Here is a 12,250-nt window from a genome sequence, read left to right on the forward strand (position 1 = left end):
CGATATATGTATATATCGAAGTTATATTTGTTACACATGATACCTACTTCAAAAGGTAAACTGGACTCAAAACTGGTTTTGATTCCGTGACGCAATTTCTCTGTGGCCGTGACACAGATACAACACCTAAGCGGTGTTCTTTAAAGAATTGCCTCAAGTCATAATACCTCATTGAAATTAGGATTCACAAAAAACATGAATTTTTCCTTTAATAAACAATAATGACGCCGATACACACGAGGTAGCCGATAATTTTCCACATCCTCTTACTCATCTGTGGACTGTCAAATTAGTTTAATGTTGATCTTACCTTGACCAGCGTAACAAGGGTGCTAGCAGCTTGCTAAGCAGAAAGCTGATATACTGATAGGTAGTATCTTATGTCCGTTGACGCGCGCATAGATACGCTTAAAGGATACGGCCCTGTTATATAAGATGTGTTAAATAAAAACTAGTTTCTCGTCGAGAAAATCGTTATAAATGATATACTCGAAGACAAAAAGTAATAATTCAACTTTTTAGTATCAAGGAAATTGTTTGTTATCTTCGTCTCGATTTACCGTGGGACGTGTCGGCATTTAGCTGAGGCTAGATCGTGTTTGGCGTAGCATGGATAATGTACCGTATTATTTGCCTTCCCTTAACGTGAAAGTTGCGGAAGACAACGCGATATCATTGTAAGTACAATTCAAAGTACAAAACTGCCATTGATCAATCTTTGGGTCACGGTGTTACGTACGCGGAGAAAATATTATAGTTTCTTTTCGCATCAATTCTTTCCAGTTTCATTATGTTTTTAGTAGCCTAGGAATAAATTGTCAATAAGGCCTGTCTTGTTAAGGAATATAGTAAATTTCGTTAGAAATAGTAGGATTTCCTTAAAAACCTAGCAAGTGTTTTAATAGTACATTTCAGTTCGTAAAATATAAGTAGCATATATAAAATGAAAAGATAGAAAGGGTGAATTATTGCAGAATATTGATCTATTCTTCGGTTACAAAGTCCTACAATAATTTTCGCTATAAAATTCTCTTTATGTATACAGAGTTCCTATAAGCTCTGATAAGGTGAGTCCGTCATATGTAAAATACATCCCAGATAATACGACCGTGGACAAAATGAACTTTGTTATCACACGATAAAACACATTTTGTATTTTGTGAAGAAACTTTTGCGTCAAATTTTTTTAACATATCTATGTGTTAATTTGCATATTGCCGTTGTGTTATTTTTACTATTCCGCGTTGATTTTATAAATTTGCTATTTTTATCTATTAAAATAACATAATTTTTACGTAAACATACGAATTTTCCATGACATATCTTATATATAAAGTGTATACACATACAGATAAGTTGTGTTGTTTTTTACATATTTGCTGCCGTGTTAAATTATCACAAAAATTAGAATAAATAAATTAAAATGTATGAAAAATGTGTTAAATTTGACACAAAGTTTTTTACAGCATATGAGTATTGATCTTGCCGCGAACGTTCTACATTAATAGATTCAACAAATTTCTATGTCCAACGATTCGATGTGAGAGAGTCGCTTTTAAGAAACTATATTCCTCAAGGTTCGTGATGAATTGTTTTGAGTGAAATAATTAGCATTTTGTTTTCCGCGGCCGGATGATTCGCGTTTCGCGGAGTCGTTCGTTACGATAAATATTTGACGTGCCATTTACGGCGCACCTTTATTTTACGGACACAATCGTTTCCTTCGCGCTATGCGCTATCATATTTGCACAATTCATCAAACGCGAGTTACAACTTTCAACCATGCGAGAAACTGTTATATGCAAAGCCGTGAGCGTCGAATGATAAATCTGGACTCCAGCTCGGAGCCTTCCTTCCTGCTCTTGTCTGATAGAGATATTGTGCCTACGTGTACAGTACCCGGAATTGGTCAAACTAAGCAGCGCGAAACCCTATCACGTTTTCTTCGGCGAACTGTTACCGCAAAGCGATTCTCGATATCAGACTCACTGACAACGCTTTATTCATAAGAGATTAGATTCATGAAGAATATAATTAAGAAATCGCATCTCGAGACAATCTCGTATCGTAATTTTTATTCCAACATCTTTCCCATTGTGCACCTAATATTAATAAAATAAAAATCAAACGACACATTGAACTGAGATGAATTTATCTACTGTTATCAAATGAAGAAATTTGTTTAATACCGCGTGTGTTGAAACTAAAATCTGTCAGTCTAGAAATATTTCTTTGAGCTGCGTTTAGGTTCTATTGTACACGAAGTGATACTTATAAGTGATTTACAAATTGAATATCTTTAAATGCCTATTGAATATTCTTTTGTAAAAAGTCTTCGAAATCATTCCTTCTTCATCGCACATTTCGGACGGAAGTTGCAGTCGTCTCGAGATCGTGACGAGACGCGAACGGCGCGTCAGAGCGTCAGCGGAAATCGCCAATTTGCTCGCAAGCAGCTCCTTCCGTAGTAAATGTACGCGCTTTTCACAATCGTGAGGGGGTGTTTTGGTCGACTGCCAGTTGTTTGCCGACGCCAACAATCGATGACGACTTGAAAGTAGAATAGAGAGCCAAATGCTTTCGCCGCTGCGAAAGAGCGGTGAAAGGAATCATCTTCCAAACGACGTTCAACGCAACACTTACTTGTTTTTAGACTTACATTTGTTGTGAGCATTTCATCATGTTATCACTTGTGTTGTCTGCATGTTGACGTAAGCGACGTTTCAATTCAGCGAACTTTAAGATAATTATCAAGCGAAAATATAAATGGAATTGAACATTTTTATTGACTATATAACTCATAATCATATAATTCATCTTAATATAATTTATATAATTATCAAAAAATCAAGATTCAATCGAATTGAAGAAATTAATGAGTTTCAAAAAAAATTTAAAGAAGGAGAAAACATGATTACGTAAAATGAAAAGAATTTTTTATGCTTGGCATTTCAATTTGGCAGCCTTCAAGATAATTGTTAAGATGAAATGTAGATGGGATTAAAGATTCTTACTATAATCTATATAATTTATAGGCGTATAATTCATCTTGATATTTACATAATTATCAAGACAGGATTTAGTCGAAGGAATTGGAGAAATTGATGAGTTTTAAATTAAGAGGAAGAAAAAATTACGTAAAATGGAGAGAATTCTTATGGTTATTCTTTCCTTCCGTTTCTTATTAACTGTTTTTACGTAATTGATATCGCATGTGGGAGAAGCGAGTAGGACATTCTGGCGACAAGTAATAACTATTTTCGACACGTAATCGCCACGTGAAACGCATTCATCATTTTGTGCAACACGCGCGCGCGCATGCCAATAGCTCGTGCGATCTACAGTTTCGTGTATCGATTCGCAGCGTAAGGACTTTCGTAATTTTGGCCGTCAAGTCGCGATGTAATCACACGGTCAAAAACATCCGAAGCCAATTTACGAGCCGTGATGTGCCGTCACGCGTCACGGAAAACAGGAGCTCCGATCTATTGCTATCGTTTCATCCTGTTTTGCTGTTGATTGTGTTCCAGAGGCGTAAACATTATATAATTTCAACCAACGAGTTTAAGGTAGTTGTTTCGCGTCTATTACTATATTTGTCTAATATTGCTATTTTCTAATATTACTAGAGAATTACATTAAATAATTGTTAATACAATATGAAGAAGCTTTACAAATCTGTGCTAAATGTTCATAAACATGATTTATATGAGTTTTTTGACATAATTATAACAAGAGAATATCAATCAAATTTACGCAATGTTTAAAAATCCATAAAGAAATAATCGTTTTTCGCGCTTTGGCGTACTAACTTTTGACTGGGACTGCTCATGTTAGATATATGTTTGTAAACATATACGTATCGATAGACGCTAATGCACGCTAACGCACGCTACTAGAAGAATGATCGTGTGATTTTTTTCATATTTTACTTTATTTTTCTTACATTTTTACATATTGATTGTAGGTTATAAAGATTATTTTTAATCATCCTATCTTTAAGAAGATATTTAACTAAACAAACAAAAGTAGGTACAGTATTTAAAGTATTACAAAATCGTTACAGTTTAGTTGTCATCTATTTCAACCGTTATACAGACCAATTTTTTAAACGTTACTGTTCTTAAAGACATGTCTCTTATTTTTTTATTATAACTTTTTTTAATTTTATTGAATCACCAAAATCTTCATAGATTTATATTTCTCGATGTTTTCTATATCGATTAAATACAAAAGAATTGAATTTCGATAATTTTTTCGAAAATTATGAACAAATTAATTGAAAATTCAGAGGTTTTTCTCAAATTAGTCATATATTTAATTGTATATTTCCACTTATTCATCAGTGAATTTTGACTCGATTCCTCGTTGTCACATCGCGAACGCGAAAACAAAACGCCACATGTTTATTTAAAATACGATAAGTCACATGGCAGCTGATAAAAACTAACCATAGTTATACCTCGTTCGAAGCAACAATATCAGTATCGCACACCAAAGTATACAAGCTATTACGCGCACAAACGTATATATATCTCTTATAACGTATGTATATCTCTTCGCGTGTATATGTATATCGATCGCCGCAATGTTCTCGCGCAATCATCAAGTTATGAATTTGCCAAGGTGCTTGTAACTTTGTTATTCAAGAGCTGGAGAAGGTATCGGGCATTTGCGGTTGTTGATTCATCGCGTTTGTTTTCTTTCAAGGATGCTACTAAGGAGGAAAATGTGAAAACCAGCGAGTTGCATGAACAAATATACCAAACGATACGTTAACTTGTATCAGAACTGTAGAATAGTATTTCGTGACAAACGTACGTACGATTTATGCTCAACAATAATTTCAATTCACACCGCGTATACGATGTCTTTGATAAAAATGACTAAATAATCGCGCGACGCTACTCGCGGAATACTGAAAATACTTAGGTGCGTATTAATAGTCATTAGTTGAAACTCGTCTCAAGTGAGATACTCAGATTTCAATTCAGAATTAGATGAGATATTTTCTATTGAATTGCAACTACAAATGTAAATGTCACGTTTATTGTAATTTAACTGAAAAACTTGGATCTGACTCTGAATAAAAATCTGAGTATCTCATGCCTGGAACAAGTTTCAAGGAACAACTATTCGTACGAGTCTAAATGTCTCCGCAAATGATAATAGAAACTTCCTAAATCTGTTCTATTTTATCTTTTTATATTCGTTGCTTTCGCAATCTGTTTCCATTAAAGTTTTCTATCTGTTCAGTAAGGAAGAATCGCTCGCGGTCAAGGACGCATATCGAAGATACGTGATAAAATTATAATCGTCATTAACATACGCGAGATATCGGCGGCATAAATGTGTGTTTAAATATTCCTTACTGGCAGGTGGCAAAGTGTGATCGTTTGGAATAATTGTCCTAATCGTCGAGTAAACAATAGCAATTTATTTTATTTCTTTTTCTTCGAGAGTGATGAAATTACATTAGATACATGCTTATAATATGTCGTGACTGTATCTAATTTTATTAATTAGAAAATCCCATACGTTTGAAGTCTGTCGATGATCCCAAATATATCGATAGCCTTACATTGGAGGAATAATAAGCGGAAGATGATCGCGACGGTAGTATAATCGATGAGGGAAGAATACGAAATTAAATAATTAAATTCGCCAGGAACTTAATGTAATTCTGCAATCATTGGGTGATCAATTCTCAATAACGCAGCTGAGTCATGTTTTCAACTATTGTCCGTGAACGTGACATAATCAAAGATTCTCAAGATGCAGCCTTGTAACAGTCGATTTAACTACATTACTCACCAAATTCATAATACGTTAATTAGCGACAGCTCGCATAGCAAGCAAACTCGTCTCTTTCGTCAGTTTACACAATGGATTAATACCGCCGCTCAATCCTTTTTAAAGTCTTTTTCACCGTTATTTGCTCGGCGTTAAAATATGTATTCTGTGTCCACACACATCGGTCGACTTTACAGAAGTACACGTTTTGGATATTTAAGTGGAATTAAATAAAAACTGAAATATTATCGTGTTTCTCAGAGTTTCAAAGTGCGAAAAAATGTATATATATGTATATATAACTATATGATTTCTATAATTTTCTATAATTTTCTTTTTTCTTTCTATAATTAGAATATTATATATTACTAATATATCGCGTCAAACTTAAAATTTACATAATTACCTTTCTTTCAGATTCAGCCATGCTGTCGGATACCGAGGAGATGCCGTCAATAAAGATCGGCAACTTTCTTCTACGATTTGAGTTGGAACCAGCTAGCTCGGAGATGCTAGAGGTAGCCAGGAAAGAGCTTCGAGAAACTCCTGAGGTTCAAAAAGAGGCGATTGAGCGCTTGAAAGAATTATTGAAAGGTGACATTTTCCAAGAAACAAAAGTTTAATAAAGAAAGAAACAATTTTTATAAAACAAAATCTGAAGGAAAGAATAGCAATATAAAGTGTAATAATATATTTTAAGGAAACATACATTCGCAAAAAACGTAATTCTTGAAATGCCTGAGATGAAATTTTCATGAGGCATTTTTGAGAGCCTTTTGCGGGTTTTTCAGAGGCTATTTTAGAAATCTCGAATTTTTCAGGTGTTCGAGATTATATTTAAGATTTCCTTGTTCGTAACTTATTCAACTTGTTCGTAACTTATTCAATATTTTCGTTAAAAAAAAGTCAGTTTTCTTTTAATCCTTTCTTTCTCATTTTAAAATCGTTAGAAATGTACATAAAAAATTCCTTTATTATGTACAGCCGAAACGGACCTGAAATGCCCATATGACAACGAGCCATGGCTAATCAGATTTTTGAGGCCGTGCAAGTATTATCCCGAATCGACACGCGATCTCATCAAACAATATTACGGTTTTAAGCTAAAGCATGCAAATATCTATAATGATTTGAAGCCAAGCAAAGAGAAAAACATCTTCGAGCAAAACATTCTGACGGTACTTCCCAAACGCGACCAGTGTGGCCGGCGAATACTGATAGTCGAACTCGGCAAGAAGTGGAAGCACAACAAATGCAGCCTGGACGAAGTTTACAAGGGCTGTGTATTATACTTGGAGGCCGCCATGCTCGAGCCGACCTCGCAAATAGCTGGTGCGGTCCTCATCTTTGATATGGACGGTCTTAGTCTACAGCAAACGTGGCAATTCACCCCGCCGTTCGCCAAGAGGATAGTCGATCTGTTACAGGATGCGGTGGCGTTGAGAATTAAAAACATACATGTCGTGAATCAGCCATACGTGTTCAACATGGTGTTTGCTCTTTTCAAACCCTTTATGCGGGAGAAACTTAAGAGCAGAGTGAGTGTGCGCGTTTTCGGTCATTTCTCTCTCTCCCTCTCTCTCTTCCTCCCTTTTTCTCACTTTCTCTCCTTTCCCCTCGTGAAATGACATTAATACTATCTCGATAGCCTATATTAATGATTATCACTTGAAACTTGTTTCATGTGAAATACTCAGATTTTTATTCAAAGTCAAATCCAAATATTCTAATTGAATTATATATATTATATACACACACACACACACACATATAATATAGGATGATTTGTACGTTCTTAAACTTCTGACTTTTTGACTAATCTGAATCAAATTTTGTATATTTATTCTCTAGAACTCTGCGGAAAATATAAACTATCATGAAACCTATAATCCCCTCCTCTTAATTTCATCTCCTTAACACTTTATGATAATCCGGACAACGCCGGATAGTTTGAGCTAGTAATATATGACATTTATGTTTGTAATTGCAATTCAACTGAAAAACTTACACACACACATCTAACTCTGAATTAAAATCTGAGTATCTTACGTGAGACAAGTTTCAAATAACGACTATTAATACGAACCTTAATGAACATAAGCGACAATCGCTCACGGTTCAACTAGATCGTCAACGGTTCATATATTCTTCAATGTTTTTCGCTAGATGATTTTCCACGGCACAGATCGGAAATCGCTGCACCAATATATTTCGCCAAAGTGTTTGCCAGAGTGTTATGGCGGCACTCTGGAGATTTCAAAAATAGATGGTACGACCTGGTACAACCTATTAGTGCAAGTCGACAAGGAATTCGAGGGTGAGTAGAAAGCTAAATTATCGTATATTCAGCTACAAAACGGTTTTCATCGAACGAAGTTGGAGCGCTTCAATTGCCACAATTGCGAGTCACTGCTGATGTTCATTCAACATACTGTCACGTTATTTTGCTTTATAAAATGTATAAATCTTATTTAAATAATAATTATGCTTAAATAAATAAAGGTTTTCTTGCTTTAAAATATAAATTTTCTCCTAGTTTATATATAAGTTACACGCTGTACCGTCACTTTAGCTTCTGTTGTAACCGATTACTGCATATGCACATCAGCAATGATTCTTAATTGTAACAACTTAAAGCACTGCTATTTCATTCAATCAATCAATTGATAAGAGAAATTCGAATAGAGTTTTGAAATCTCTTCCAATATAACGTATTTCAATGAAACGTTTAACACTTGTGTCACATAACTCGATATAATTGAACATTAACGAATACTTCGTCTCTGTTGCAGCTATCAATTCGTACGGCTATAAGAAAAAATAGTTTCTTCGTCATGCTGGGATAGGGGATGTAGATAGTTGGACTTGTACTATTGGGATACAATCAAAAAGTGTTATCAGATGTGACATATTGATTTAGTGTCAATTAGAACGATCATTGGTCATTTTCGTTCGCTCGATCTCGACAATACTTTTATCCACTTTGCAACTTCCTTCACAATATGTTATTACAAGTCATATGTCTTTATGGCTGTCCTCTTAACAACGTCTTTGGCCCTTATTCTGAGCTTTCTTTTGTCGATAAAGGTGTCTCTCTAAATGTAGCTTATAAGACTTTTAATTGTTTTATAAACACACTTAGAAGCATTTTTATCGATAAAGAAGAGTTAAAGTGAGGGCCTTTGTCGCCCGACTTGTACAGTCAGATAAAGAGATGTGATATTACGAGATATAATCGTGTCGCTTCCGCACTTTTCTGCTTCTAATTTTGACATCAATTACAGCGGCAATTTAGGGAATCGACTCGTTAAGAGTCGGTGATCTTATTCCAAATTTGTTGACACTCTCTCGTCTTTAGAGTCGTGTGATAAAAGTATTGCGCATTCCGCCTGAATTCTGTGAGCAGAGAACATCAATATTTTATAATGATGTTTTACTACGAATTCGATGTTTTACGACGAATACGAGAAAATTCTGTCTTTTTAAAGAATTTCCTTGCGCGTTGATAATGTGGAGTTATTGTATTTGTATGGTTTGTGTACTTAAATAATCGTCTATCTGATGGTCATCTTGGCGTAGAAATAGACATATGTCAAGAAACACAAGTAGTCATTAACGATTTAATATATATTTAATAAACAACACCGATAAAACACTTCTGACATGTCTTAGTTTTGGTTAAGAGTACACAGCAGCATGTATTTCTATTCCTCCTTATTCCAATCCAAATTTTATTTTTATTGTAGCAGGTTACCTTCACTATGACTTGATGGAAATTCGTGTTTATGATCATAATAACCGTGAATAGATTGCATCCTTTCAGAGAACTTTTTTAATCATTATTTTTTTCTTTGTATTGCTTTGTGTGTACGATTGTTGATGATGAGTATAGTCGAGAATTATCAACGATGGTTACAGTCGAGAAGCGATCATTTTTTATCTGTGTATCCTATTTTATCAAGAACTGAAACATACAAAAAAATCGTTAAAATTTTGCTGTCTAGTATATTCGATTTATGTCGCAATCGCGCAATTGCAAAATCGACATGTTTTTTTATTTACTATAAAATCCGACGCTTAGCATTTTAACAATTACCTTCGAATAAAGGATCAAAGGCGCAAAAATGCTTCCATAAGTCCCTGCTATACGATTCATCAGGTACGTCCAACTCGCCGCCGTATTTTTTAAGCAGCACGCTCTTATCTATGAAAGTCATTAAGGATTCTCTATCTGTCCCATGGAAGTGTATCCGTTTGCGGATCTTCTCCTGCAATGTACAATAATATATACTTAACGTATATCGTGATATATTGAACGGGTTTGCAAAATATTTATGACATTCGCTATGTATCGTTATAGAAGACTTATATAGATTTATAGAAAGTAGGTTTTTGTAAAGTCATACCTGTAAGAGCGGTTTAAACATAGCAAATACTATATTGAAAATAATCGGCTGATTAACAATGTGAATAGATCTGATGCGGACAGGTAAAGCTTTTTGTACGTAATCAACCACCATTTTGGCGAAACTCGGACTATAATAGGTCACTTGACTCAGTGAAAGACCATTAAAGTCTAAGATGGTACGTCCACCACTGATCTGAAGAGAAACGTTAAATGTATGATGTGCGGTTTATTATGCATTTATTTGTGGACAGCTCCTGATTTTTAAATGACCTTCGATGGTCGTTTGATGTAGGAAAAGAAATAAAAAGTGAAATTAATAAATTTAAAATTGTTTTTAAATATTTATTACTATAAATGACTTGTTTAATTACAGACCTGTGTTTTTGGTTCCATTATTGCCGCTAGTTGACATAATACCAGAGTTTTGAATATATCATTTAGTGACACCTTTTTCGGGTTCCACTGTTTTCCTAATTCTATTATGAAGATTCTACACCCCTCTTTACCACGAAGCGGTAACGGATATACTAAGCCAGAGTAAAATCCTAATTTATTTTTGCTGGGTATCAAGCCTTTAACAAGTGAATAATTTTGGAAGAAGCGAAAGTATCCTTTTATCTGTTAAAAAACATATGAAGGTGTATCTGAGTATAGTTTTAGATTCCACAAGTCAGCTATAGAATTTATATTGAAACCAGTACGTTTTACTCCAAGACACTTTGCGCACAAATAGTATCAACGTACGATTGATCTTAATGTACGTTAATTCGTAGTTGTCTAGAGAATTTTTTGTATTCGTTGTATTGGTTCTAAAGAGAATTCTAACTTACAAGCAACAAAGCACTTTGAGCATACCACTTGCATGGTCGTAAGAATATTGTATAAAATTCATCAGAATCGAAGATATGCAAATCAGGTTCTCCTAATAAAATAAAATAAACAAGATTAACTTAGGGCCGATTTTTCAATAGCAGTTTAAACTTAGATTTATGTTTAAACTTTGTTCATATACATTGAACATTTTTGTCAGAATAGAGTTAAAACTAAAAAATCGGAATTTAATTATTCGTTTAATTTAATTTAATTATTTTATTTTATTTCTATCGTTGAATGGATCGATGAACATTTAAGTTACTCTTGGATTATTTGTTATAAGATATATGTACTGTCTATTAATACCGTAGATACTGCTATTATTTATATATACTGTTTCTCCCGCCCGCCGCGACAAGATATCATTTTCATTAGAGATATACTTGAAGACAAAAACGGAACTTTGTTCGGGGTCATCGCGATGCAAGCAGGCGCAACTTTCGTTTTCACTTGACTCGCGTAAGCGTAACTGAATTCGCACGTCGTGCTTGATACTTTTACTATCATTAAACCAACACTTGCTTAACACCGCAGACCCTCTAAACACAGCGGCGAGACTACATCCTCATTCCATGTATGCCTTTCGATCGTCGGCAGACTGCCGACGTTCTTCGGAAAGACATGTAGGAAACAAGGAAAAATCAGATGCTATATTTTGTCACCCTTTGTGATTTCTTTTGTAATTTTCTACAACAAAACAGCGGTATAGAGATTCACCTGAGCAAACGTGTTACAATAGGTGTTACACTATGCGTTTATTATATAAAATGGAAAGTCTTCCTCTCTCCACACTTGACACAAAACATCTTGTCTTTTCGCGAATTTTGTTATTTTCCTCGTTGACCTCTTTTCTCAAGTAACGCAATCTAGCAACCTAACACGATGTCGTATTTCTTCCTAAGTAAGTTTTAACGAAAAACCTCCAAAATATTAAATTAAAAAACAATATATATATATATATATATATACAGTGTGTCCCATAAGTTCGGCAACGGCAAGAAAACTCGGCGGGGGAGCATTTTAGAGAAAAATGTTTCGAATAAAAGTTGTAAGGCTTAAAAAGTCGCATTTAATGACAGTAGTTATTTGACCTAAGATGACGTCGCCAAGGTCAGGACAAGGTCAACTTTGCTTTTTTAGACAGAAATACATATTTTTTATTACGGCATTTTATTA

The 12,250-nt window shown here is 34.5% G+C and overlaps 2 protein-coding genes across 8 annotated transcripts in view; one reads left to right on the forward strand and one right to left on the reverse strand.

Annotated features, from left to right (window-relative positions):
* Positions 1–9,448, forward strand: part of LOC116842910 (alpha-tocopherol transfer protein-like) — a 13,849-nt gene extending 4,401 nt beyond the window's left edge. For both annotated transcript variants that reach the window (XM_032812771.1, XM_032812772.1), the window contains 4 exons: positions 6,211–6,387; positions 6,778–7,331; positions 7,960–8,110; positions 8,586–9,448. In XM_032812771.1, coding sequence (XP_032668662.1) covers positions 6,211–6,387; positions 6,778–7,331; positions 7,960–8,110; positions 8,586–8,617 — 914 coding nt within the window. In that variant the 3' untranslated portion in view covers positions 8,618–9,448. The remainder of the gene's footprint in view (positions 1–6,210; positions 6,388–6,777; positions 7,332–7,959; positions 8,111–8,585) is intronic.
* LOC116842909 (alpha-tocopherol transfer protein-like) overlaps positions 9,406–12,250 on the reverse strand; it is a 7,381-nt gene continuing 4,536 nt past the window's right edge. For all 6 annotated transcript variants that reach the window (XM_032812770.1, XM_032812766.1, XM_032812767.1 and 3 more), the window contains exons 3-7: positions 11,032–11,123; positions 10,577–10,819; positions 10,200–10,394; positions 9,890–10,061; positions 9,406–9,757 (exon numbers count right to left, since the gene is read on the reverse strand). In XM_032812770.1, coding sequence (XP_032668661.1) covers positions 9,723–9,757; positions 9,890–10,061; positions 10,200–10,394; positions 10,577–10,819; positions 11,032–11,123 — 737 coding nt within the window. In that variant the 3' untranslated portion in view covers positions 9,406–9,722. The remainder of the gene's footprint in view (positions 9,758–9,889; positions 10,062–10,199; positions 10,395–10,576; positions 10,820–11,031; positions 11,124–12,250) is intronic.

The sequence above is a fragment of the Odontomachus brunneus genome, unplaced genomic scaffold, assembly GCF_010583005.1.
Source record: "Odontomachus brunneus isolate Ranch 3 - 2012 unplaced genomic scaffold, Obru_v1 Obru_scaffold_028, whole genome shotgun sequence".
NCBI lineage: Eukaryota > Metazoa > Arthropoda > Insecta > Hymenoptera > Formicidae > Odontomachus > Odontomachus brunneus.